The 27513-nt window shown below is 42.2% G+C and overlaps 1 protein-coding gene across 2 annotated transcripts in view; it reads left to right on the top strand.

Annotated features, from left to right (window-relative positions):
- LOC106577125 (pro-neuregulin-3, membrane-bound isoform) overlaps positions 1–27513 on the top strand; it is a 393710-nt gene that overhangs the window by 322910 nt on the left and 43287 nt on the right. The window contains exon 4 of one of the 2 annotated variants that reach the window (XM_014154879.2): positions 23163–23186. In XM_014154879.2, coding sequence (XP_014010354.2) covers positions 23163–23186 — 24 coding nt within the window. Of the gene's footprint in view, positions 1–23159; positions 23187–27513 lie in introns of both variants that reach the window. The other variant, XM_014154878.2, reaches the window with a different exon arrangement.

The following is a 27513-nucleotide window of genomic DNA, read 5'->3' as shown; positions in this document are numbered from 1 at the left end:
CAAATCCATTATGCCTGTATAGAATTAGATTTTTTTTTTAAAGCAGACAAAAACAAGCCATACCTCTATTGTCCTACAAATCACGTTCCTCCCACAGTGGGTGAACTTGGTGGCAAATGTAGAATTGTTGATGCAAAAGGCTTAATGGATTGCGATTGCTGAAGCCAATTTACCTTCTGAGATATGTATTAAAGGATAACACCGGTGCAAAAGGAAATTCATATTTATTGCGGCAATTCATCTGGCACGGCCCAGTGCGATTCCGCTTGTTCACACTTGTAAAATATTTATACAAGCCCATGGTAATGGTTTTGGATGGGCCATTTACAGTGAGGTATGGATCTTGTCAACTGGATTGTAATGAAGAATATGGGAGTTCTATGCCGATTATCCTAGCGCATTGTAACGGCTTGCTGCATGCGGATTGTGCTCTCCCTGGCGATGGGCTATTAAAGCTGGGATGACAGAGGATGGGAGGCTGTTCCCTTCTTCCCTCTCACTCTCTGTTGGAGGAGGGCTAACTAGTGGAGGAATACTGTAGCCAATCTGCTCTGTGTTCTGATGCTTAACGTCTTGAAATCCACCAGTCACTTTGTCAGGACACAGTAATACAGTCTTTGGTATTTTATTAGTCATAGTAGTTGATGTTTAAGATAATACATGGGTTAGCTAAACATTTAGCCTGCTCTCTTAGATTATATACATTTTTGGGGTTCTATATTGTAAAAATCTGGAAGCTCAAAGTTGTTCTAGCATACACAAAGCAAATGCCATGCACTGAGAAAGCGACACTATGGAGATCCAGGGAACGCAGTCAGCTGACCAGGGCCAGCAAATCACAGGCTCTACCTGCTTGGGGGTAGCACTATGGACATCCACTGCTGTCAATCCAATATAAGTTGGAGTCAAGGCATACAAAAGTATAATCAGTGGGGCGCTGTAATGACAGCTCAGTTTGATTGTAGATGTTGTGCTGTGTTATAGCTACCCTCCTCTCTTATCCACTGTTGTGTGAGTCCCCAGTAACAGCCACAGCAGTCAGAACCTGCAAAGTAGTAATGACAGGCTGCCAGGTTGACAGGTGGAAACAGCGATAGTTGTCTGGCTCTGTGATTTGCATGGATGGGATATGTGAATGGATGCTACAGAGAAAGGCTTCATCTTAGATTGAAATGGCCTTTTATTGCTTTTCACTATACATGTACAAGTTGACACTGGATTTAGTACCCTTGTTTATTTCTTATAGAGTATTGGGGTGTGATTATTATTAGAGTGTACCGTTGCAGGTAAACGTGTCAGCCCAGGAAAGAGCAGCCTAGCAAGTTATTTAATATCAATTTTCATTCTACTTTAAATTAAACAATGCACAGTAGCAATTGTCTGCAATCATTTGCTCTTGCAGTCCTTAGGGGGAACATGGCTGTCAAAATTAGTTATTTTGGCAATGGAAGGCCGGACTATTCAACTTTCTAAAAAAGCCTCAGGGACTTCAGTTATGTAGACTGCCAGTGCCAGGTGGAAAGCAGAACAATTCGAGGCCTCTGTGCTTGTCCAGAGTTGCCCCACACAGGTCTGTGGTAATGATTGTAGTCAGAGGTGTTTCTCTATACACCTCTGCTGCTCCAAGGCAACTCTCAGCCATTATGGCCCAATAGCTTCAGGAAGAAGCAGGCTGCTCCCATAGGCTGCATTGTTGGAGTGGAAGTAAGGGTTTAGAGTGGAAGAGAATCAGTGGAGAATAGGAGTCAGCTGTCTGGCATTGAAACAAATGAGGCTAGAGAGGGAATGTTGAGGTACATCCTTTCGGTGCTCATGGATGGAGTTTGTGAGCACTATGAATTTGTGATTACATTTTAACCTCCTTATGTTATTCAGTTTTTGTCCCAATCTGAAACACCAGCCTTCGCCTATTTCACTTCTTGGAACAGGAAAATACAGAAAATAACATGCTCACCTACACTATATGCCATTAACAGCTGTCATTTCAATGTGTAAGAGCACCCCCCCCCCCACCCACCCACCACCACCGCCACCCAATCTGACCAGGAGAATAGAGTTTCCGTTACAGATAGCTCGATCGTCACATCCATTTCTGTCCTTGCTCATATAGTAGCTGAAACTGAGCATACATCCTCAAACCAACCTGAAGTTAGTAGTCTCTTTGCCAGGCCTCTCCTCCAAGCCTCTCTCTCTCTCTTTTACCTCAGGCTAAACCCTGCGTTCTCCACAGCATTCTCCTCCACCCCCTCAGACCGTTCCCCTCAGACCAACTGGTGTCTAACTGAATTAAGGGAAGCTCCTTTTATAGTCCATCTGGACTCCCTCCAGGACCCACTGCCCCGCAGGCGCAGGCACAGAGTCTCACAGGCTTGGCGGGCAGTCACTTCCCCAACTCACCATTCCATCACCCTCCCTCCCTCTCACCCTGCACGGGGCCACTGGAGCGGCCAGCCTGTCTGTCATTATCACTCTCACATGGGCCAAACTGATCCACTTGGACAAGAGAAGATGTGAGGAGGTGACTCTGGGGCTGCATTCCAATCCAAAAAGGTGTCCCCTCCTTGTTCACTCTCGTTTATGGATTTCAAACGGCTGTGTCGGTTCTAGCCTACTAAAAGACATTCATGTAACTTCCACCCATATGTTTTCACCTATCAAAAGCTGGCAGATCTTTAATATACAACTGTATGCCTCGCGCAGCTCCCATCATGTAGAAATTATGCTTGCCAAAAAAAATTGAATTCACACAATCCCTTTTTCGCACTTTACACTCACTGAGAGATATTATATTTGTTAAATGTCACTAGTCAGTTTGCTGGAAGCAAACACCATAGTATAATTTAAGGATGCTCTCAGTCTATTGGGAGTACTGTAAACAAGACTCACTCCAAATAGCTAGTGTTGTCACGTCCTGACCATGTTAAGCTGTTATTTTCTATGGTAGAGTAGGTCAGGGCGTGACAGGGGGGTTTATTTCTATGTGTTCTATTTCTATGTTCTTAGGTTCTAGTTTTTGTATTTCTATGTTGGTTTGTTTGGGATGATCTCCAATTAGAGGCAGCTGCTCCTTGTTGTCTCTAATTGGAGATCATACTTAAGTAGGGGGTTTTCTTCCTGGGTTTTGTGAGTGATTATTTTGAGTAGTGTTTGTTTCTCCTCTGCGTCACAGTTTGTTGTTTTTTCATTTCAGTTATTTGATGTATTGCATAGTTTCACAGAGTAAATAAAATGTGGAACTACACACACGCTGCACCTTGGTCCTCTCCTTTAGACAAGTGTCTTTGCTTAGTGAATTTGAAGCAAGTTGAACAAGTCATCAGAGAGTTGTCTTAAAACCATGCATACAGTACAATTTTTTTAAATGGTACATGATTTTCACACCTAATCGTATAACTTCCAAATTGCCCAAGTACTTCAAACAGTCTTCAAGCGGTCTTCAAAGGGAGACTAATCTCATTCAAGTGTCATCATAAGATAATTCCTTATCTCCACATTAATGGAGAAGACAGTCGTTGACCGTAGGTGTCTGACTGTTGAGTCACATGGTCTGTTGTGTGTCGGTGTTACTAATGTGTTTTGCTGACCCTATGGTGCATGACACAAGACCTATGGGGTTGTTTGGGTGGGCAGGGGTGAAAGAGGTTTTCTGTTAAATAATTAATCTGATCATGATTGACTACTGCTTCAAGGCTCTATGAGAGTCACATGTCCTACACCTCCATTCGTTGGAAGAACATTTATATTTTGCTTGACTTGACTTTGTAAAAATTATGGTGAGAGTAAGAGGTGAGGTGAAAAGGTGGGTTCCACCATGTTTAGGATCTGAAGTTTGCCACTCAGACATCTTGTGTCTCCACTTGCGCTGCCAATTAGCTAGCGTTTTGGTGGTACTTCTCGGTGAGATGCGTGTGTTTGCGAGTCAGAGGTCCCTGGTTTGTGCATCGGTATGAGCCGAATCAGGAGGCAGTGGTACTCGCTGAGCAAGCAGCGTGATGTCGTTTACACTTAGACATTTTGAGTTAGTGATGGCATTTCCTTTAATGTTTTGAGCAGGTGGATAGGGAGGCTGAGTGGGGGTATAAACGTACATTGTGTGCTAACCATTTGAAAAGATTAAGTTAATCTTTGACTTACAGAAGTGGTGTCAGAAAAACATTTTCGCAATCCAGCTGTGCCCACAGAACAAGGGCAGAACGATTATGGAGATTTTCCAGTCTTACTCACAGAGAGGGAGAGAGAGAGGATCTTGTGGTAACTTCCACAAAGCTTTGAATGATCTGAGAGACAAGACAAGAAGGGCCTTCTACGCCATCCAAAGGGACTTATAATTCAACATACCAATTAGGATCTGGCTAAAAATACTTGAACCAGTTATAGAACCCGTTATCCTTTCTGGTTGTGAGGTCTGGGGTCCGCTCACCAACCAAGAATTCACTAAATGGGACAAACACCAAATTGAGACTCTGTATGCAGAATTCTGCAAAAATATCCCATGTACAAAGTAAAACATCAAATAATGCATGCAGAGCAGAATTAGGCCGATACCCGATAATGATCAAAATCCAGAAAATAACCACAACCACCTAAAAGGAAGCAATCTCACCTACAAAGAGATGAACCTGGAGAAGAGTCCCATAAGCAAGCTGGTCCTGGGGCTCTGTTCACAAACACGAACACACCCCACAGAGCCCCAGGACAACACCACAATTAGACCCAACCAAAACTAAAAGATAATTACTTGATACATTTGAAAGATTTAAAACAAAAAACAGAGTAAACTAGAATGCCATTTGGCCCTAAACAGAGAGTACACAGTGGCAGAATAACTGACCACAGTGACTGACCCAAAATTAAGCTTTGACTATATACAGACTCAGTGAGCATAGCCTTGCTATTGAGAGAGGCCGGCATAGGCAGACCTGGCTCTCAAGAGAAGACAGGCTATGTGCACACTGCCCACAAAATGAGATAGAAACTGAGCTGCACTTCCTAACCTCCTGCCAAATGTATGACCATATTAGAGACACATATTTCCTTCAGATTACACAGACCCCACAAAGAATTCTAAAACAAATCCAATTTTGGGTGAAATACCACGGTGTGCCATCACAGCAGCAAGATTTGTGACCTGTTGCCACATGAAAAAGACAACCAGTGAAGAACAAACATCATTGTAAATACAATCCATACTCAATTCAAAGGGTTTTATTGGCATGGGAAACGTGTTTACATTGCCAAAGCAAATCAAATAGATAATAAACAAAAGTGAAATAAACAGTGTTGTAACGATGTGCAAATTGTTCAAATCAAAAAGGTGTTTATTTATTTTAACTATTTGCACATCGTTACAACACTGCCAATAAAACCCTTTGAATTGAACAGAGAGAGAGAGAGAGAGAGAGAGAGAGAGAGAGAGAGAGAGAGAGAGAGAGAGAGAGAGAGAGAGAGAGAGAGAGAGAGAGAGAGAGAGAGAGAGAGAGAGAGTCTGAGCTGTTAGGGGATGTTAAACCTTGTACGCATCACTAGTCAGAGTTGGTCTCCCGGATAAAGTAAGAGCAGGGGTTAAAGAAGCAATAAACATTACATCACCCCTCTACGTTCAAATCAGAGACCAACTCTGGCAGCTACACTCTTGTCCTTGTTTGCGAGGCATCCGGATAACCCCAGTTCACTGCCCATCCTGAAAGATCTGAACCGACAGGAAGGAACAACCCTATTAGCCCTAAATTGATAAACACAAATGTGTTAGGCAGCATTAACAACTGATAACTGATGGGCAGTAGTTGTTATTTTGGGCAGGGGGTGATCCATGCTGTGAGTCAGGGTGGCAGAGATCTGTTCTGGCTGAGAGAGGCCTCCAGCCGGGAGGAAGATAACGAGCTTTTACAGCCCTGATTTAAAGAGCTTTATGAGGTTCTAACAAGCAAGATAGGGCCATGTTTGGCCTAAAACATTCATGAGGATGAAATCGGTTTTACTGGATATGAAATTACTGTATTTAATTTTATTTCAGTATTCATGTTTTTATTTGGAGAAACGGAGTAAGGTTGTAAAAGGCCCTCTAAAAAGCCATTTGTCATAAAGATCAGGTTGTACGTTGAGCTCAGGACACAAGTATTTGGAGTTGGATTCGAGCCAAGGGGAGTGTGCCAGGGCTTTCTGGAGACATCCATCACGTTTTTCCATTACTGCACCCAGGGGCATACTGGGACAAGAATTCAGCCCTTGCATTTTATCCCCCCCACCCCAGCAGGCTACCAGCCATACACACACACCATATCCCCGCACTTAGACACAGGCAGTAGTGCTGACACACATTATTGGCATTACAGTACAGCGTTTCTCAACCATTTCTGTACCAGTGACTGGCGAGACATTGTCCTCCTCCTCTTTTTTAATCAGCTTATGTTTAAAACAAATGCAATATGTAAAAATACCACTAGAGATACAACTCACCGCTATACAGTAACTGGGCCTAGACATTTGGTGAGCCTCCCTGTTGTGCTGTCTCAGCATCTTCTCTGCTGTCACTCTGTGCTTCTTCTAGTTCTGTCTGTCTGTCTGTCTGTCTGTCTGTCTGTCTGTCTGTCTGTCTGTCTGTCTGTCTGTCTGTCTGTCTGTCTGTCTGTCTGTCTGTCTGCCTGCCTGCCTGCCTGCCTGCCTGCCTGCCTGCCTGCCTGCGCCTTGTACGTTATAAAAGCCAAGCTAACGACTTGGGTTAGATTAGTGCCTGTCATGTGTGTTCCCTGACTGAATCATAGTGCTTCAAAGTGCTTTATTAATTCATAGTGCTTTATTAAGAAGTGTAATAAATAGACTCAAGAAATAAGTTGTTTCATCTAACATGTCCAAGCAGGAATGCATGATTCAAGATATTTTGATGTGCAAGCTATTCCATTGATTGTCATGAATTTTGGGTTGACAGTTAGACTATAGTTGCTATATTTCACTGTCAAATAATTTTGTTGGCTTCAATAATTACATACATAGGCCTATATCTTTATGTGCACTAATATCATAGGCTAATTAATTTGGCGTTCAATACCTGAGAAAAAGGAAACTCAAAACACATGAACTTGATCGCAAATTCTAAATAGAATACCCACTGCTAGTAGCCATGTATTCATCCAACAGTAAATGGAATGTCCTAAAAAAATGTTGCAGTTGAAGGCTTCTACCCATGAGAAGGCCTATGCCCTAGCAATGTCTGGTGCACATTTCGCATGCACACCACTCCATATCGCAAAGCCTTATCAAATATCTTGGTTGTAAAATAGTTGCTATTGAGCTAAATATTGAGAGTTGAGAAATAAACATTATACCTACAGAAAGCGGAGACCCTCCTCTCTTCGACAGGGACAAGGGGACGAAGCTTCCTAAACTGCTTTTCCCGCAATTGCATTTTCAAATGTTATATGATCAGAATGCAGCAAGCCCCAGGGAATCATGCACAGGGGCAGGGCAGACACTTTCAGTACAGGAATCATGAGGATAATGCTTTAACTGTCATGTTTTTATCTGTCCAAAAAACATGACGTTTTGAGTGAGACGACATTGTAGAATGTGTTCTTTGTACGTTTATAGGCACCGGTGCCATTTTTAAGGATCCATGATCTTGGCTGTCTAATGAGTTGGAGCAGGTCTTTTTGCTGATGCCACGTTTGACTTTGAATATGAGTTTGTGTGACCTCAACTTATCAGAAAATATGGGAGCAAGCCATGTAAACATTTATTTTTTATATAAAAATATATATTTTGTGTGTGTGTCAATTTCAACAAGCCCACCCAACTTAAAATATGGTCCAGCCCATCTGGCATTTGCCAGAATTACCAGATGGCCAATCTGCCCCTGACTACACCTTTGCAGATATGGTCACAGGGATACTGTGTTCTGTGTGTGTGTGTGTGTGTGTGTGTGTGTGTGTGTGTGTGTGTGTGTGTGTGTGTGTGTGTGTGTGTGTGTGTGTGTGTGTGTGTGTGTGTGTGTGTGTGTGTGTGAGCGTGTGCACGCGTCTATGCGTGTGTGTGTTGCTTTATTGCTGTGAGGGCTGTGTGATTTACTCTGAATCCACTGGCAGACCCCTAAAATTTACCGCCCTTTATGTGACATTTGTTGGTACAGATACAAAGGTGTAGAGCATAGGCTTAATAAGGGCAGTCAGTACATCTTACTTACTCCAGAGGAAGACAGGACCTCCTTCCTTACCTGCTTCACAATACTGCCTTCAAGTGCAACCAAGGTCAGGTGTATTGTATTATTACTGGTAAATATTACTTCCCACCTTACAGTACATGTAGTTGTGATTATACTGGTGGTATGGTGGTGATGCAGTGAATATACTGTTCCCTGAATTGCAGAAAAAGCAGATTGGTAAAGTAGGAGGCTAATTAATTCAGACTTTTGATTACACCAACAACAAATGTGATTGTATGGGTATTCATGGAAACAAGTCAAGACGATGGGAAAGAAATGCCTCTAGCTGAGTATTGAGAATAGAAAGCACATTCACTGCCATTAACTTACCACTTCAAACACAGTAACACATAGCGACAATCTAGCTGTGCCAGTGGGATTTACACTTTTTGTGTGTAAGTGGTAGCAGAGGCTTAGTGCATGGTTGTAGCTGGGGGCAGATCCCCGTCGCAGAGACACCAGTCTCAGTGGGCTTAATACACTCCTGCTCCTCTCCTCAGCCAGTCACAAAGCAGCACAGACTTCAAAATGCCCGCCTCTCTGTAGCCTTATCTGCTGCAGCTGAAAGAGACTGCAAAAGTGATGGAGACTACATGGGATTGGGATTCTGTAGCAAAGGAGCTCATGAACTCAAAAGTGCTGGGTCAGCTCCACTGTTTATTCCCACATTGCAAATGGTGAGAATCAAATACTCATTTTTCTATTTGGTCTCAGGAGAGTGGGGGTGTGGTGGGTTAGGGTAGTACACTCTGAGAGACAGTGCTACTATACCTCTACTCGAACCTGGACTCATGGGTAGACATAGCATAGTAAAGAGAAGCAGGTTTACTATGTTACGTCTAGTCTATGAGACCAGGCTGTCTAGCCTCATGGAGAACCAGGCTTGAGGTGTGACAACAATGTGATTTTGGAGTTAAGGCTACGTGAGACTACAATACCTCCTATGCTACTGGGCCCCTCTTTTCAAATTCTATATTTGTACAGTGCTTGCTCAGGGCCTCAGCACTAGATAAACTAGCTGACTAATGGAATGTGGGAAATTAAAGACAGACAGGGTTGTGTGTGTGTGCCTGTATTTGCACACAAAGCACACAATATGTATTGTAATTTATTCATTTAACTTTAATTAATTAATATAACTAATTATTAAATGACGAACACATAAAACAGACATTTAGTTTCATCACTTCTGCTATGGTCATTTATACTGTGATTATTACCATCAATACTACCAATAGCCACATTAGCAAACTCATTTGGTAAAAGAAAAAGACGATTGAATACATCCATCCTAGAGTTGTAAAAGTATCCCATTCAGACAAAATAGTCTTCTGATTCCCTCTACCTATAGTCTATCATAGGAAATAGGGCAGTTGTGCCACATGTGGCCAGCACGAAATCTATTGTCAGTGAACAATCAATAAATTGTTAATCAATCAAATGAATTTTATAAAGCCCTTTTTACATCAGCAGTTGTCACAAAGTGCTATACAAATACCCAGCCTGAAACCCCAAAGAGCAAGCAAAGCAGATGCAGAAGCACAGTGGCTATAAAAAAAAAATCCTAGAAAGGCAGGAACCTAGGAAGAAACCTAGAGAGGAACCAAGCTCCGAGGGGAGGCCAGTCCTCTTCTGGCTGTTCCGGTAGGAAATTATAAGAGTACAGCAGGGTCAAATAATAACCACAGTGATTATTGAGAATGCAGCAGTTCAACATCTCAGGAGTAAATGTCAGTTGGCTTTTCATAGCCGAGCATTACTAATAACAATCTATGTTAAATGCATCGCTTCATATCTAAGTAGTAGCCTTGTCTGAGCCAAAAGTCTCCTGTTTCTGTAGCATTTTGGCAGCTTGTGTATAAGTACACAATTAAGTACAATTAATGCTCTACCAGATACTTTAATTTTGAATAAGAATGCAGAACGTATAAAACTAAACAGTGCATCATGTTGGAAAGTAAAGAGTGATCAGTGCCTCTGCTGGGCCATCTGTCAGAGGGATAGACCCACTCATTTCTCTCCTGTCCCCCATCACCAAACTGCTGCACCACAACACACGTGTGGACATGCATGCATGCCTATGTCTTAGTATGTGTGCTCCCAATCATGTCTGGCTGCCATGATTCCCTTCAGAGTTGATGACATCTCAAACAACAGCATATTGAAGCACAGCACATGATGTAGAAAACTGATGTAGCTCCACTGTGTGCATATTTTGCTTGAGTGGTGGTTAAGTGTGACAGTTAGTCATTAGTAGCGTATTTCCAGCTACAGTGCGCTGAGTCAGTATCGAAGCATGACACTTCTGATTGGAAGGTGTGAGCCTTTCACAGAGACACAACCACACAGCAGAGTGGAGTCAACCATTCTGTCCTTCTGTCTTCAACCAGAGGTGGCACCACAGGTTCCAGAGTGGTGGGGCAAACTATTTTTTCCTGGGGCCAGTAGTTTTTCCTGATCTGGTTACCTAACCAGATATGGGCTATGATGGGACCAGAATAATTCTAATCAGGTCACATGTTTTTAAACTCCTGGCCTCGGGGAGGCCTCGGGGAGGATGAAAACCCTGTCCAATTGCAGCAACCTTGTACTTGTTCATATGAATTATTTGTTAAAGAAGGACTGGGAGGGGGGTCACCTATACACAGACAGAGAGAAAGCAACATGATTGGGCAATAGCACTCAAAGGACTGAGCTTGCTTTATGCAGGTTTGCATTGTGTAGGCTTGCCCTATGCAACTATAAGCCTAATAACAATTTTAAAGATACACGTCTCCTTAATGTAACCACATTGTCCGATTTCAAAAAGGCTTTACGGCGAAAGCATAAAGTTAGATTATGTTAGGACAGTTCCAACATATGCAGGTTTGCATTGTGTAGGCTTGCCCTATGCAACTATAAGCCTAATAACAATGATTACCCAGTCTATGTCAGCTATAGTGTTTATTAATTCATTCCAGTTAATCATTTTGGTAGCCTAGTCAGCCCAAGTTTGAATATAAAACAAATGTGATCCTATTATTTTCTCCTAACACAAACAAATGGGCTATGAAGACACAATGTTACCTCTTCATTTACCCTGGCCACAGGGACAGGGTTACGGTTAGGTTTAGGAGACTGTATGCAGCTGCTGTTCTTAGTAGTCAACAGTTGATCAGACTGAAAAATCATCTAGTTTCCAGTAACCTCTCTTGGGGAGGTGGGACGCTAGAGGTGGGACGCCCACCCACGGTTCACACTATTCAACAGCCAGTGAAAAATCAGAGCGCCAAATTCAAAACCACAAAATGTCATAATTCAAAGTTCTCAAACATACGACTATTTTACACCATTTTAATGATACACGTCTCCTTAATGTAACCACATTGTCCGATTTCAAAAAGGCTTTATGGCGAAAGCATAAAGTTAGATTATGTTAGGACAGTTCCAACACAAGAAAAACCACACAGCCATTTTTCTAGCAAGGACAGGCGTCCCAAAAAACAGAAAACCAGCTAAAATTATGCACTAACCTTTGACGATCTTCATCAGATGACACTCCTAGGACATCATGTTACACAATACATGCATTTTTTGTTCGATCAAGCTGATATTTATATCCAAAAACAGCATTTTACATTGACGCGTGATGTTCAGAAAATATTTTTCCTCCAATACTGTCGGTGAATCAGCACAACAACTTACAAAAATACTCATCATAAACGTTGATAAAATATTAAACTGTTATTCAAAGAATTATAGATGAACATCTCCTTTATGCAACCGCTGTGACAGATTTCAAAAAAGCTTCACAGGGAAAGCACACTTTGCAATAATCTGAGTACTGCGCTCAGAAAAAGACATCAAGCAATACAGATACCCGCCATTTTGGAGTCATCTAAAATCATAAATAGCATTAGAAACATTCACTTACCTTTGATGATCTTCATCAGAAGGCACTTCCAGGTATCCCAGGTCCACAATAAATGTTGTTTTGTTCGATAAAGTCCATAATTTATGTCCAAATACCTCCTTGTTGTTTGCGCGTTCAGTAAGCTACTCCAAGTGTAGGAAGTGTCACGACAAAAAGTCAAAAAAAGTTATATTTATGTTCGTTCAAACATGTCAAACGTTGTATAGCATCAATCTTTAGGGCCTTTTTAACTTAAAACTTCAATAATATTCCAACCGGACGATTCCAATGTCTTGAAAAACGTTTTAGAACACAGCTACCCCTCACGTGAATGAGAGCCAACTTCCAACTTCGTTTGTTGGCTCTCTGTTCACCATAGACGCCTCAAACAACTTTCTAAAGACTGTTGACATCTAGTGGAAGCCTTAGGAAGTGCAACATGAACCCTAAGTCACTGTGTGTTGGATAAGCAATCACTTGAAAAATCTACCGCCTCAGATCCTCCACTTCCTGGTTGGATTTTTTCTCAGGTTTTTGCCTGCCATATGAGTTCTGTTATACTCACAGACATAATTCAAACTGTTTTAGAAACTTCAGAGTGTTTTCTATCAAAATCTACTAATAGTATGCATATTCTAGTAGTAGGCCGTTTAGTTTGGGTACGTTTTTCATCCGGCCGTGAAAATACTGCCCCTACCCAAGAGAGGTTAAATGTGTAGCCTGGCGAAAGTAAACCCAGCACAGGACACTAACTAATGTGGGGTTGTTTATTCTGTCAAAGATTACATTTAAAGTAGAATAATGTAGAAGGGAAATCACCACAAGATGAAGTCACCATAAAATAAAGTGCAGTCTAAATCACAATCAAATGAAATAATACGTTAGTAAAGTGCATAAAAACAATCTGAGTACAATAAGTGCAAAGTGAAATGCATAAACGGTAGTGTCTCTGCTTTCAATAGAAAAACACAGTAAAATACAGAGACCACAATGTTCACAGTTAGAATGGACTTTATAATATTTGAAATATCTGGGTACAAGATGTCCATAAATAAAATGACATTGTGCATGAAAAACAAAAATACATTTAGTCATAAAACAATATGAATACTTACAAAAACACTGTCCAGGTGATATCCTAACCCCACATGGAACAGTAGGTCCTCATCTCCCCATACAGCACTGGGAGAAATGTCATATCAACAGATAAGTTACAATTCTAAAATGTTACAAAATACAACCCCCTGAAGCATTACATGAAATAGAATGTAATTCTGATAATTACTCATGCTTCAAATAATGTTATCATCAACTCCATAACGTGGTTCTGAGAGCACTGGTATTCAGCTAGCAAGAAGCTAACATCCTCATGTCAACCTGAAAGTATCAACAGGCTAACATGACCATCTGGCATAAATATTACAAAACAAACTCTTATACACCGCAGATGATGCAAAATATGATATATTCTGGTACAAGAGTAAAATAAAAAGTATTATTTATCCATCTAAAGTGACGTTGGACCCACGATGGATTTCAACCGCTCTCCAGTGTAATTGCTTGCTCTCACTCTTACACACTGCGCATGCACAATCCCATAACTGCTTGCACACTTTATTTATAAATCTCTTAAAGCGACAATGCCATCTAGTGGATATAAATGAATACAGCTATGCGCTTTAAACACCTGGCTACAAATACATGTCAATTTGCTAATGCTTAGGTGTAGCCTGCTACAACATTTATGTAAAGAGATTTTGCTTGTGTCTGTTGGGAGTGATGTGTTATAATTTTTGCAAAATTAATAAGCTACCAGAGGAAGGTAGAGAGCTTTGTGCCCAATGATTTATAGATTACACAAGATGACTGACTGGGGAGCTGTGTTGAAGCCACCATACCTCCATCTTGGCACACCTTTGTAAAAAATATTTGTAAAAAATATTTTGGAAGCTATAGAAATGCATTTAATAATGTCTACATTAGTTTTTGCCACATTGTATTATATTACAGACACCTTAATCCATACTTTTAAATTCGATCATCCATACTTTTAAATTCATCATATATATATATATATATATTGCTCAAAAAAATAAAGGGAACACTTAAACAACACATCCTAGATCTGAATGAAATAAATAATCTTATTAAATACTTTTTTCTTTACATAGTTGAATGTGCTGACAACAAAATCACACAAAAATAATCAATGGAAATCCAACTTATCAACCCATGGAGGTCTGGATTTGGCGTCACACTCAAAATTAAAGTGGAAAACCACACTACAGGCTGATCCAACTTTGATGTAATGTCCTTAAAACAAGTCAAAATGAGGCTCAGTAGTGTGTGTGGCCTCCACGTGCCTGTATAACCTCCCTACAACGCCTGGGCATGCTCCTGATGAGGTGGCGGATGGTCTCCTGAGGGATCTCCTCCCAGACCTGGACTAAAGCATCCGCCAACTCCTGGACAGTCTGTGGTGCAACGTGGCGTTGGTGGATGGAGCGAGACATGATGTCCCAGATGTGCTCAATTGGATTCAGGTCTGGGGAACGGGCGGGCCAGTCCATAGCATCAATGCCTTCCTCTTGCAGGAACTGCTGACACACTCCAGCCACACGAGGTCTAGCATTGTCTTGCATTAGGAGGAACCCAGGGCCAACCGCACCAGCATATGGTCTCACAAGGGGTCTGGGGATCTCATCTCGGTACCTAATGGCAGTCAGGCTACCTCTGGCGAGCACATGGAGGGCTGTGCGGCCCCCCAAAGAAATGCCACCCCACACCATGACTGACCCACCGCCAAACCGGTCATGCTGGAGGATGTTGCAGGCAGCAGAACGTTCTCCACAGCGTCTCCAGACTCTGTCACGTCTGTCACGTGCTCAGTGTGAACCTGCTTTCATCTGTGAAGAGCAATTTGCCAATCTTGGTGTTCTCTGGCAAATGCCAAACGTCCTGCACGGTGTTGGGCTGTAAGCACAACCCCCACCTGTGGACGTCGGGCCCTCATACCACCCTCATGGAGTCTGTTTCTGACCGTTTGAGCAGACACATGCACATTTGTGGCCTGCTGGAGGTCATTTTGCAGGGCTCTGGCAGTGCTTCTCCTGCTCCTCCTTGCACAAAGACGGAGGTAGCGGTCCTGCTGCTGGCTTGTTGCCCTCCTACGGCCTCCTCCACGTCTCCTGATGTACTGGCCTGTCTCCTGGTAGCGCCTCCATGCTCTGGACACTACGCTGACAGACACAGCAAACCTTCTTGCCACAGCTCGCATTGATGTGCCATCCTGGATGAGCTGCACTACCTGAGCCACTTGTGTGGGTTGTAGACTCCGTCTCATGCTACCACTAGAGTGAAAGCACCGCCAGCATTCAAAAGTGACCAAAACATCAGCCAGGAAGCATAGGAACTGAGAAGTGGTCTGTGGTCCCCACCTGCAGAACCACTCCTTTATTGGGGGTGTCTTGCTAATTGCCTATAATTTCCACCTGTTGTCTATTCCATTTGCACAACAGCATGTGAAATTTATTGTCAATCAGTGTAGCTTCCTAAGTGGACAGTTTGATTTCACAGAAGTGCGATTGACTTGGAGTTACATTGTGTTGTTTAAGTGTTCCCTTTATTTTTTTGAATATTGCATTCGGAAATATTCAGACAACTAGATTTTTTCCCACATTTTTGTTACGTCATCAAGCTACACATAATACCTCATAATGACAAAGTGAAAACAGGTTTTTAGACATTTTTGCAAATGTATAAAAATAAAAAACAGAAATACCTTTTTTACATAAGTATTCCGAGCCTTTGCTATGAGACTCAAAGTTGAGCTCAGGTGCGTCCTGTTTCCATTGATCATTCTTCAGATGTTTCTACAACTTGATTGGAGTCCACCTGTGGTCAATTGAATTGATTGGACATGATTTTGAAAGGCACAAACCTGTCTATATAAGTTCCCACAGTTGACAGTGTATGTCAGATCAAAAACCAAGCCATGAGGTCGAAGGAATTGTCCATAGAGCTCAGAGACAGGAATGTCTCGAGGCACCTATCTATTGAAGGGTACCAAAACATGTCTGCAGCATTTAAGGTCCCCAACAACACAGTGACCATTCTTAAATTGAAGAAGTTTGGACCCACCAAGAGAGCTGGCCGTCCGGCTAAACTGAGCAATCAGAGGAGAAGGGCCTTGGTCAGGGAGCGACCAAGAACCTGATGGTCACTCTGACAGAGCTCCAGAGTTCCTCTGTGGAGATGGGAGAACCTTCCAGAAGGACAACTATCTCTGTAGCACTCCACAAATCAGGACTTTATGGTAGAGTGTTCAGATGAAAGTCACTCCTCAGTAAAAGGCACATGACAATCCGCTTGGAGTTTGCCTAAAGGACTCTCAGACCATAAATAAGATTCTCTGGTCTGATGAAACCAAGATTGAACTCTTTGGCCTGAATGCAAAGCGTCACATCTGGAGGAAACCTGGCACCCTCCCTACGGTGAAGTATGGTGGTGGCAGCATCATGCTGTTGGGATGTTTTTCTGCGGCAGGGACTGGGAGACTAGTTAGGATCGAGTGAAAGATGAACAGATCAAAGTACAGAGAGATCCTTGATAAAAAACCTGCTCCAGAGCGTTCAGGACCTCAGACAGGGGCGAAGGTTCACCTTCCAACAGGACAACGACCCTAAGCACACAGCCAATACAATGCAGGCGTGGCTTCAGGACAAGTCTCTGAATGTCCTTGAGTGGCCCAGCCAGAGCCCAGACTTGAACCTGATCGAACATCTCTGGAGAGATCTTAAAATAGCTGTGCAGGGAAGCTCCCCATCCAACCTGACAGAGGATCTGCAGAGAAGAATGGGAGAAACTCCCCAAACACAGGTGTGCAAAGCTTGTAGTGTCATACCCAAGAAGACTTGATGCTGTAATAGCTGTAACTGTAACTGTGCTTCAACAAATTACTGAGCAAAGGTTATTTTTTAAGATTTGCAAACATTTCTAAAAACCTGTTTTTGCTTTGTCATTATTGTGTGTAGATTGAGAGAAAAAAACGACTTGATCAATTTTATAATAAGGCTGTAACTTATCAAAATGTGGAAAAAGCCAAGGGGTCTGAATACTTTCCGAATGTACTGTATATATATAAAAACACTTTCTTTAAAATATAATTTTATGTTCTCATGTTACTGTCCCACTACAACAAAATAAATGCCTAAGTAAAAGTAATGTTACCCTTGAAAAATGTAATTGAAATACTGTAGAATTCCATTCATTCCTATGGAGGATTGATCCTACTGGGGAGTGCCAATATGGCCCGCCGGTGGCTTCAAAGCCTCTCACTGGACAATACATACAGTAGCATTAGCAATCCAGGGTTTATATACGTCCTTGGATGTTCTCAGCCTGCACAACCTGCGATTTCTGTGAACGTGATTGGTCAAGACATGCACAGAGAATGCCGTTTTTGTAGGTTTTTTTGATTAATGCTGAAAATAAGTTCTGTGGAAAACACAGGCATGAGATCTTTTTCGTTTCGTTCTATGACATAATCTTCATCAGCTAACGTCACTTTTTGTGAATTTTGAAGTAATAAAAAAGCACATAAAGGCTTTACAATTGATAAAGTTTACGTTAACTGACTGCTATTATATCATAGAACAAAACGTATAAGATATCCTAAACCTGTGTTAACTTATTTTCAGCGTTTATTCCAAAACCCTATTCATTCATTTTTGCTGTAGGTGGCTGAAAGAACCAGAGGTAACTCATTCCTGGGTTTGAGGACTACAAGCTGCCGAGTTTTATGTGAAGGACAGAGAAATTGTGGGCGAGTTGGCAAATCATGAGAAAAATCGCAAAAAAAAACAAAAAAAACTTTTCCCCTCTTTTTAAGGTTTTTGCATCAATATTTTCATTAATGGGATACTTCGGGATTTTGGTAATTAAGCACTTTATCTACTTCCTTAGAGTCAGAAGAACTCATGGATACCATTTTTATGTATCTGCATCCAGTATGAAGGTTGTTAGAGGTAGTTTTGCTAACCAGTGTTAGCGCAATGACTGGAAGTCTAAGATATCAACTAAATGTTAACAGTTACCATAGACTTCCAGTTATTGGGCTAACACTAGCTAGCAATTGCACTTATGCGAATTAGCAACTTCCTTCAAACTGCACACAGAGACATAAAAAATGGTATCCACGAGTTCATCTGACTCTGGGGAAGTAGATAAAGGGTTTTATTGCCAAAATCCTGAAGTATCCCATTAAACAAAATCAGAAGTCATGGGAAAATGCTGGGGCAAATGCCAGCTCACCACACATTTTACATGGCTTCAACACATTTACATGATTGTCTGCCTAACCTACACTATCCCACATGCTCTGGTGGCCCCTAGCCCCCCCCCAGATAGCATATGAACATGTCATAAGCCATGGCAGAAATGTTTAGAAATATAGGAAGTTAGCTGTAAAACTAGTACCTTTTCTCTGAACCTCATGGCAAGATGTGGAGAACAGCACAGAATTTGCTTTACATTTTCTAAATTCTCTCAGCCTCATTGCAAAATGTGTAGTATAGCATGACATCAGCTATAAAACTGCAATGTTTCTCTCTGCCCAATGACAATATGTGTAGAATTGCAGGAAATTAGCGTTAAACGGAAACAATTTCTCTCAGCCTCATGGCAAAATGTGTAACAGCATGAGATTAGCTATGAAACTGCAGATTCTTCTCCTGACTCACGCACATCCTTTAACACAGGATCATTTAACCATTAACCTGAGGGGGAATGTGGCTGTTACACTGGGAAACTAAGATGATTAGGGCCGCCATTTTGCTAGTTTTCAAATGGATGATAGTTTCGGGAAGAGAATGTGTTTGTGGAGGGTGGTTGTGGCTTTCAGGGTCATAGACTTCATCTTAAAACTCACCAGCAACTAACTCTAGACTCACAGTACTTTGAATTGCCTACACACCTGGGCCAAAATGTGACTGAAGTTTCAAAGGATGTGGACACACTGTACAGTACATACTGTAGAGCTCAAAGCCTGGGTTAGGGTTTGCCTTATTTATGAAGTGGGGAACGGGCGTCAGACAGTCTCTCGCAGGACAAGGTGTGTGCAGGGTCTCAGGTGGACCTGGTTCCCATAGCAACACCTCCAGACACAACAGAGAAAGAGAGGGAGACAGAGAGGGCTGAATCCAAGGACATGCTAGCCTCCAGGCGTCACAACACTGAAGGACGGCTAGTCTTAACTGCCAGCAAAATGGCTGAGTGTCCATGGAGACAGAAACAGTGACAGAGGGAGAGAATGGATATGTGTGTGTGAAAGAGAAAGAGTCAAAGCCAGTGTGAATCTTTTATCTTTTCTATCCATCTTTAATCTCGGAAGATAATTTTTTACTCTACTGTACCTCAGAGAGGCACACCATAAAGCGATCACGTATCAATTCAAATCTCTTCAGCTCATAGGAGGTGGCTATCCGTCAAGACATTGATTTTTGCACAAAAAGAAATGAGAACACTTAAATTGGAAATAAATAATGTCATATTCTGTTTTATTTCCAAGCCATATACCAGCACCATTTGTATTCTGAAACTCTGAACATGATGCGATCCCTCAGCACATTGATACAGTAATTCATGGTGTCACACAAAATAAGAGAGTCAGGGCTGGAGTTTTCCCTCGTTTACTGCACCATTTTAAACTTAGAAAAACTGTTTAACTGACAGACAGAAAATGTATTGACCTCTCAAAAGTAAAACACGACTTCCCAGGAACGGCACACTTTGAAAATGGAGTATGAGGAATGAGGCATTTTCTAAACGCCACTTTACCCACGTGTGTTCTGTCTCTTGCCCAACCCATCGGTTTCTGGGACTAATAAGACGGTCTAGAATGGATTTCCATTCTAAAAATCATTGGAAAGGTACTCAGATCCAGACTCATTGCGGAGAACAAACTAACGTCTGTGGGCATGGCATAGCGTTTGACCGGAGCAAGGAGTTTGGGTAGCCAGACAAGGGTAATGCCTCACCTGATATCTCAACCAGAGTAGTTGTGACAGTAGCAGTTCACTTCTCTCACTAACAGCAACTGAGGGTCAGCTTCCGGAATGATCAAGTACAGTTGAAATAACCATGGAGTCTCATCTATCAGTACAGGGCACCACGGCAATTCACAGTTACCTACAGTATGTAGTCGCGGAGATGGTAATTTTGTTTGTTCCCTTTGTTTGCTATTCTTAACTACAGTTCCAAACTTTGAACACCTTTACAAAGGTCTTGCAGGTAGACATAGCGAGATTTTGGATCTCCTCAGCTACCCCAGATATTTCACAGTTTTGTGTTATCCCTGAACTAGCTCACCTGATTCACCTAATCTAAGGCTATGTTGAATACATTGTGCTAGCTCTGAAATTGTTCAAATACATGGAATGGCTGGGGGTCACTGTGGAGAGTTTTGAAAACCCCTGCATTAGAAGACGATTAAAGTCAATAGTTACAGTGAATTGCCAATTCAAAGAAACTGGTAAGTTACTGCTGAAAAATGTATTTTTCTGTGTATGGACAGTACGTCAGCATTCTTTTACCACAGGGGGACTCACAAAGGCTTGGCCTTGACAGGCTTGTCTGGATACCTGGGTGGGCGAGGAGGCAGTGACATGATCATGGGACAACATGTCAGCCAACCAGAAGTGAAGTCTCTGAGATGGTCTTTTTTTCCCTTTTTTGTTTACTTCAGTTCAGGTGAAGAACTTAGAATGCCTTTACAAAAGCATTGCAGTTAGAATGACTGACTTTGTATTGAAATCATGGACATTGAAGGACAATTATAGTCATCAGTTAGAGTGAACTGCAGATTCAAAGAGACTGGTGACTTCTGGATGTTTTTCTTTCTCTCTATACTAGTATGTGCGTCAGCATTCTTTCACCACAAACTCGCAAAGACTCACAAAGTCTCCCATAAGGCTCCAGACTACCCTTAACCAACTACCTTTGATACCTTGGTGGGTGGGGAGGCAATACCATGAATAACGAGACAACGGTAGATGCACCATGGGACAACATGTCAGCAAACCAACAACATGTCAGTCAACCGACATGAGGGGCTTTTTCCCGGGAGAGCAGCTTTAGGGAGTCTGTATTTCTTGTGGTATTTTCTGGGCTATTTTAGTCGTTTTTGCCTCTTTACGCATTTACCTGCAGACAGGTGGAGGGGCTATGTTGGCATGGTGAGTGTTCTTCAGGGAGGTGTGGGGTGGAAGGGAAGTAGGATGACCGGCAGGTCACAGGTACCCCACTGGCTGCACCTGCCTCTCCGTCTGGCCACAATCACACAGAGACATCAGGGAGCAGCCACCTATGTCAGAGGAGGCTGCTGAGGGGAGGACGGCTCAAGATAATGGCTGGAATGGAGTGAATGGAATGGCATCAAACACATGGAAACCATGTGTTTGATGAGTTCTATACCATTCCATTTATTCCGTTCCAGACATTATTATGAGCCATACTCCCCTCAGCAGCCTCCTCTGACCTATGTACACACTGCCATATTGTTCTACCTAGGGCTCTGTGTCGGCCAGCCCACACTGGTACAGGGGAGATGGCGTTCGCAAATGTCACCTCCAGCTGAATAACAAATTGAACTTTTGTTCTGCCAAAGACTCTCCAGTGAAAAATATAGATTTTATTTTTCTTTGTGTTGCTATTCTATGTGTAGGATCACTCTTATATTATGGCCTTCCCGCACTGTTGCAGTGCACCAATAAGACACAGGAGTTCCTTTTTTAGGTTTAGATTGGTACAATATGTTCTACAGATCTGAGTTCAGTTCCAACTGGGTGAACGGCACCAGGACGCCATCTGGTTGTGCTGTCAATATTAAATAGCTTGTCTCGTTATAATTAGTGATGCTCTTTTATGCTGTGATGTTGCCTTACTGCCACACCTCTGGATTTAGATAGATGTTGCTGTAGACATTTGTTATTTTCAAAATTAATCTCAAGATGAAAGGCAATGACAAGACATCATGAATAACTATAATAAAAATATATATCAAGTACAGCATATCCAGGTAGGGCTGCAGTACAGCTTTCCTTTTCTCTCTATTCACAGGTACAATACATCAACAGCATTTTCATAGAATACTCATTCTGTTGCGTTCCTCTTCATGTCACTGTGTATTGAAGGGAGATCTCTAGAAGGGAGGCTGAGGTCTCAGGATCACTGACTGAGAAATGATGCAATGACATCGCTCTTTAAAATTATGAGATTAAGCTCAGATCTCCCAGACCCCTTGGTATTCCACTATGCAGCGTAATTAATCTTACCTCTGACAGTACGCTCAGGAGATAGATAACATCTCCACTGCGGCAAAGCCATTGGTGTTAGGAGTGTTTCAGCCACTTATTCATGTATACCAATATGTTTCTCTGGGGCTACCCCCCACTGTCCTGACCTAAGTGATGACTATTTTCCCACCGTAGTTCAAACTATATGACACACAGACTAAAATGTACATTACAATTACAATAAAATGTACAAAATGTCCTTATAAATGTAAATAGTATGTTTGTGCTGCATGGATTCTCAGGGAACCATTTACACAACACAACTGTATACATGGCAACAAAATCGTGTGACCACTAAGCTCCACAGTCAAAACTGCGGAAACAATCTTCCACTTTTTGTAATCTGAGATGTAGGCAAAAGTCTTATGTCAGGATATCTCACTACGCACTGATATCTTTCACAGAGTGTAATATACACTAGAAATCGTGTAATTCATGGTGCGTTTTTCGAGCATGGGAAATAAGTCACGGAGTCTATGGGCGCAGTCTACTCTGTGTCAGCTTGGATTATGCCCAGAGCATGTGTCTACTGACGCTATGTGACGTGAATACAGGGGGCTATTGGATCTCCCTTACATAAAACAACAAGTCATAGACAATGCTACTTTACGCTGTGACAGGATGCTAACGTGCATCTGTTTCTAATAGCTTTCTCTCTCTCTCCCTCCCTCCCTCTCCTGTTGTCCATGTCTCCCCTTCTCTCCTCTCCTCACTGGAACAGCAGATCACTTGGGCATTGAGTTTATGGGTAAGAAAGCTTCTTCCTTTTTTACACTGCTATGAGTCATGTTTTCTGAAATCAAGTTGTGCACCCACTTCGTTCGTAATGTTTATGAACCGTACTTATATGACTTGCATACCTTCCACGTTTGTTTGTTTTTCACCTTTTTAATTATATATCATATTTCTATTTTATACATAACTATACCTTTTGTTTGTTCCGATGAGAACTTTTCACTATCCCATAATGTATGTAATGCAATTTAGAGGACAGCAATTTTCTCAAAGTCCTTCAAACAGAGGGCTATGGCAACTCCCCTTCACCTCTCCCTCTCCCTCTCCCTCTCAAGTTCCCCCTTAGAATACTAATGTTCTCCAGTCTCCTTGGAAACGGCAGAGAACAGAGAGGCAGGAGACAGTGAGGGAGATTTAATACTGTTGGCACGGTAACTAACAGCATCCTTGCACACTGGCACTGCCTGTACGTGTGTCTGTGGGGTCTTGACGGGAGAGCACATCCCCATCCTGCCAGCCTTTCTCCATTTGGCATTGGTGTAAATTATGGGCAAAAGAGCTGTAGTTAATGACATTGTACTGTGAGACATTGTTAATGACTCTTCTTCATATAAACACAGCTGGTGTACTCAGAAGACCATAGATACCTGGGAAATAGAGGTATCTGCCCAACAAAGTATGGATGAACCATAGCATCTATATCAGTGTATACACAGTGCTTTCTGAAAGTATTCAAACCACTTCCCTTTTCACATTTTGTTACGTTACAGTCTTATTCCAAAATTGATTTAAAAAAAAGATCTATCAATCTACACACAATACCCAATAATGACAAAGAAAAAACAGGTTTTTAGAAATGTTTGCAAATGTATTAAAAACAAAAATCAGAAATATCTGACGGCCTACAGGGAGGAGGTGAGGGCCCTCGGAGTGTGGTATCAGGAAAATAACCTCACACTCAACGTCAACAAAGGAGATGATCGTGGACTTCAGGAAACAGCAGAGGGAGCACCCCCTATCCACATCAACGGGACAGTAGTGGAGAAGGTGGAAAGTTTTAAGTTCCTCGGCTTACACATCACGGAAAAACTGAAATGGTCCACCCACATAGACAGCGTGGTGAAGAATGCGCAACAGCGCCTCTTCAACCTCAGGAGGCTGAAGAAATTTGGCTTGTCAACAAAAACACTCACAAACCTTTACAGATGCACAATTGAGAGCATCCTGTCGGGCTGTATCACCACCTGGTACGGCAACTGCTCCGCCCACAACCGTAAGGCTCTCCAGAGGGTAGTGAGGTCTGCACAACGCATCACCGGGTGCAAACTACCTGCCCTCCAGGACACCTACACCACCCGATGTCACAGGAAGGCCAAAAAGATCATCAAGGACATCAACCACCCGAGCCACTGCCTGTTCACTCCGCTATCATCCAGAAGGCGAGGTCAGTACAGATGCATCAAAGCTAGCTGGGACCGAGAGACTGAAAAACAGCTTCTATCTCAAGACCATCAGACTGTTAAACAGCCATCACTAACATTGAGTGGCTGCTGCCAACATACTGACTCAAACCTCTAGCCACTTTAATAGTTAAAAATTGGATGTAATAAATGTATCACTAGTCACTTTAAACAATGCCACTTTATTTAATGTTTACATACCCTACATTACTCATCACATATGTATATACTGTACTCTATACCATCTACTGCATCTTGTCTATGCCGTTTGGCCATTGCTCATCCATATATTTTTATGTACGTATTCTTATTCATTCCTTTACACTTGTGTATATAAGGTAGTTGTTGTGAAATTGTTAGATTACTTGTTAGATATTACTGCATGGTCGGAACTAGAAGCACATGCATTTCGCTACGCTCGCATTAACATCTGCTAACCATGTGTATGTGACCAATGAAATTTGATTTGATTTGATTTGAAGGAATTGTCCATAGAGCTCAGAGACAGGATTGCGTCGAGGCACAGATCTGGGGAAGGGTACCAAAACCTTTTTGCACAGAGCTCCACAGAGGAACTCAGTTTGGCTGGGCTGCCAGCTCTAGGAAGAGTCTTAGGGGTTCCAAACTACTTCCATTTAAGAATGATGGAGGCCACTGTGTTGCTGCAGAAGGCCAGCATCCCGGAGTCACCTCTTCACGGTTGACGTTGAGACTGGTGTTTTGCTGGAACTATATAATGAAGATGCCAGTTGAGGACTTGTGAGGCGTCTGTTTCTCAAACTAGACACTCTAATGTACTTGTCCTCCTTCTCAGTTGTGCCCCTGGGGCCTCCCACTATTTTTCAAAATATATATAAATGGGTTTTGGAAACGATTCAGACAATTTCAATGATGTCAGCAACAATCTATCGGCAATATTAAAGCTGATCACCCCCCCTAATAAAAGGGGGAAAAATGAGACAGCAGCAACATTTCATTTTGCCCATGTCCTTCTTAAGAGGGGAGCATGTATCGTGCAGCTATTTACAATGTGTTCGGAAAGTATTCAGACTTTTTTACCTTTTCCACATTTTGTTACTTTATAGGCTTATTCTAAAATTGATTAAGTCGTTTTTTCCCCTTATCAATCTACACACAGTTCCCCATAATGACAAAGCAAAAACAGGCATTTAGACATTTTTGCAAATGTATTAAAAATAAAAACTGAAATATCACATTTACATAGGTATTCAGACCCTTTACCCAGTACTTTTTCAAGCACCTTTGGCAGCGATTACAGCCTTGAGTTTTCTTAGGAATGACGCTACAAGCTTGCACGGCTGTATTTGGGGAGTATCTCCCACTCTTCTCTGCAGATCCTTCCAAGCTCTGTCAGGATGGATGGGGAGCATCGCTGCAAAGCTATGTTCAGGTCTCTCCAGAGAGATGTTCGATTGGGTTCAATTCCGGGCTCTGGCTGGGCAACTCAAACACATTCAGAGACTTGTCCCGAAGCCACTCCTGCGTTGTCTTGGCTGTGTGCTTAGGGTCGTTGTCCTTTTGGAAGATTAACGTTCACCCCAGTCTGAGGTCCTGAGCACTCTGGAGCAGGTTTTCATCAAGGATCTCTCTGTTCTTTTCTCTGTTCATATTTCGCACAATCCTGACTAGTCTCCCAGTCCCTGCCGCTTAAAAACATTCCCACAGCATGATGCTGCCACCACCATGGTTCACCGTAGGGATGGTGCCAGGTTTCCTGCAGACGTGACGCTTGGCATTCAGGTCAGAGAGTTAAATCTTGGTTTCATCAGACCAGAGAATCTTGTTTTTCATGGTCTGAGAGGCCTTTAGGTGCCTTTTGGCAAACTCCAAGCGTGCTGTCATATGCCTTTTACTGAGGAGTGGCTTCCTTCTGGCCATTTTACTATAAATCCCTGATCGGTGGAGTGCTGCAGAGATGGTTGTCCTTCTGGAAGGTTCTCCCATCTCCACAGAGGAACTCTGGAGCTCTATCAGAGTGATCATCGGGTTCTTGGTCACCTCCTTGACCAAGGCCCTTCTCCCCCGATTGCTCAGTTTGGCTGGGCGCTCAACTGTAGGTTGTAGGAGTCTTGGTGGCTCCAAACTTCTTCCATTTAAGAATGATGGATGCCACTGTGTTCTTGGTGACCTTCAACCCTGCAGAATTTTTTTTGTACCCTTCCCCAGCTCTGTGGCACTATAAAATCCTGTCTCGAAGCTCCTCGGACAATTCATTCGACCTCATGGCTTGGTTTTTGCTCTGACATGCACTGTCAGCTGTGGGAACTTATATAGACAGGTGTGTGCCTTTCCAAATCATGTCCAATTAACAGAATTTACCACAGGTGGAGTCCAGTCAAGTTGTAGAAACATCTCAAGGATGATCAATGGAAAAAGGGTGTACCTGAGCTCAATTTTAAGTCTCATAGCAAAGGGTCTGAATACTTATGTAAATACGTTTTTTTATTTTTAATAAATATCTAAAAACCTGTTGTTTTTTTTTGCTTTGTCATAATGGGGTATTGTGTGTAGATTGATGAAGGGAAGATTTAATCTATTTTAGAATTAGGCTATAACGTAACAGAATGTGAAAAATATTTGTGACTGCATTAAAGAAAGTGTTTTTAGCTCATTGTGCTAATTGTCTCATATGTGGTGTCCTTGTTCAATAAGGATCACCGACCAGTGTTAATCAGCAAAGAACAAAATGTTCTAATCTGGTATAGCTCCGTTAGAATTTTTCTCTCTAATTTAGTCCACTTCAATGTTATGCAGTTCACCTGAGGCAGGACCATCAGCCAGCTCTCTAATTCCTCTGGGTAAACCCTGTGAAATCAACCATTTGTAGTGGGTCACAAGGGAAGACACCACAAACAGCAT

The sequence above is a fragment of the Salmo salar genome, chromosome ssa18, assembly GCF_905237065.1.
Source record: "Salmo salar chromosome ssa18, Ssal_v3.1, whole genome shotgun sequence".
Lineage (NCBI taxonomy): Eukaryota > Metazoa > Chordata > Actinopteri > Salmoniformes > Salmonidae > Salmo > Salmo salar.
The sequence above is the reverse complement of the archived record's forward strand: the minus strand, read 5'-3'. Positions and strand labels throughout refer to the sequence as shown.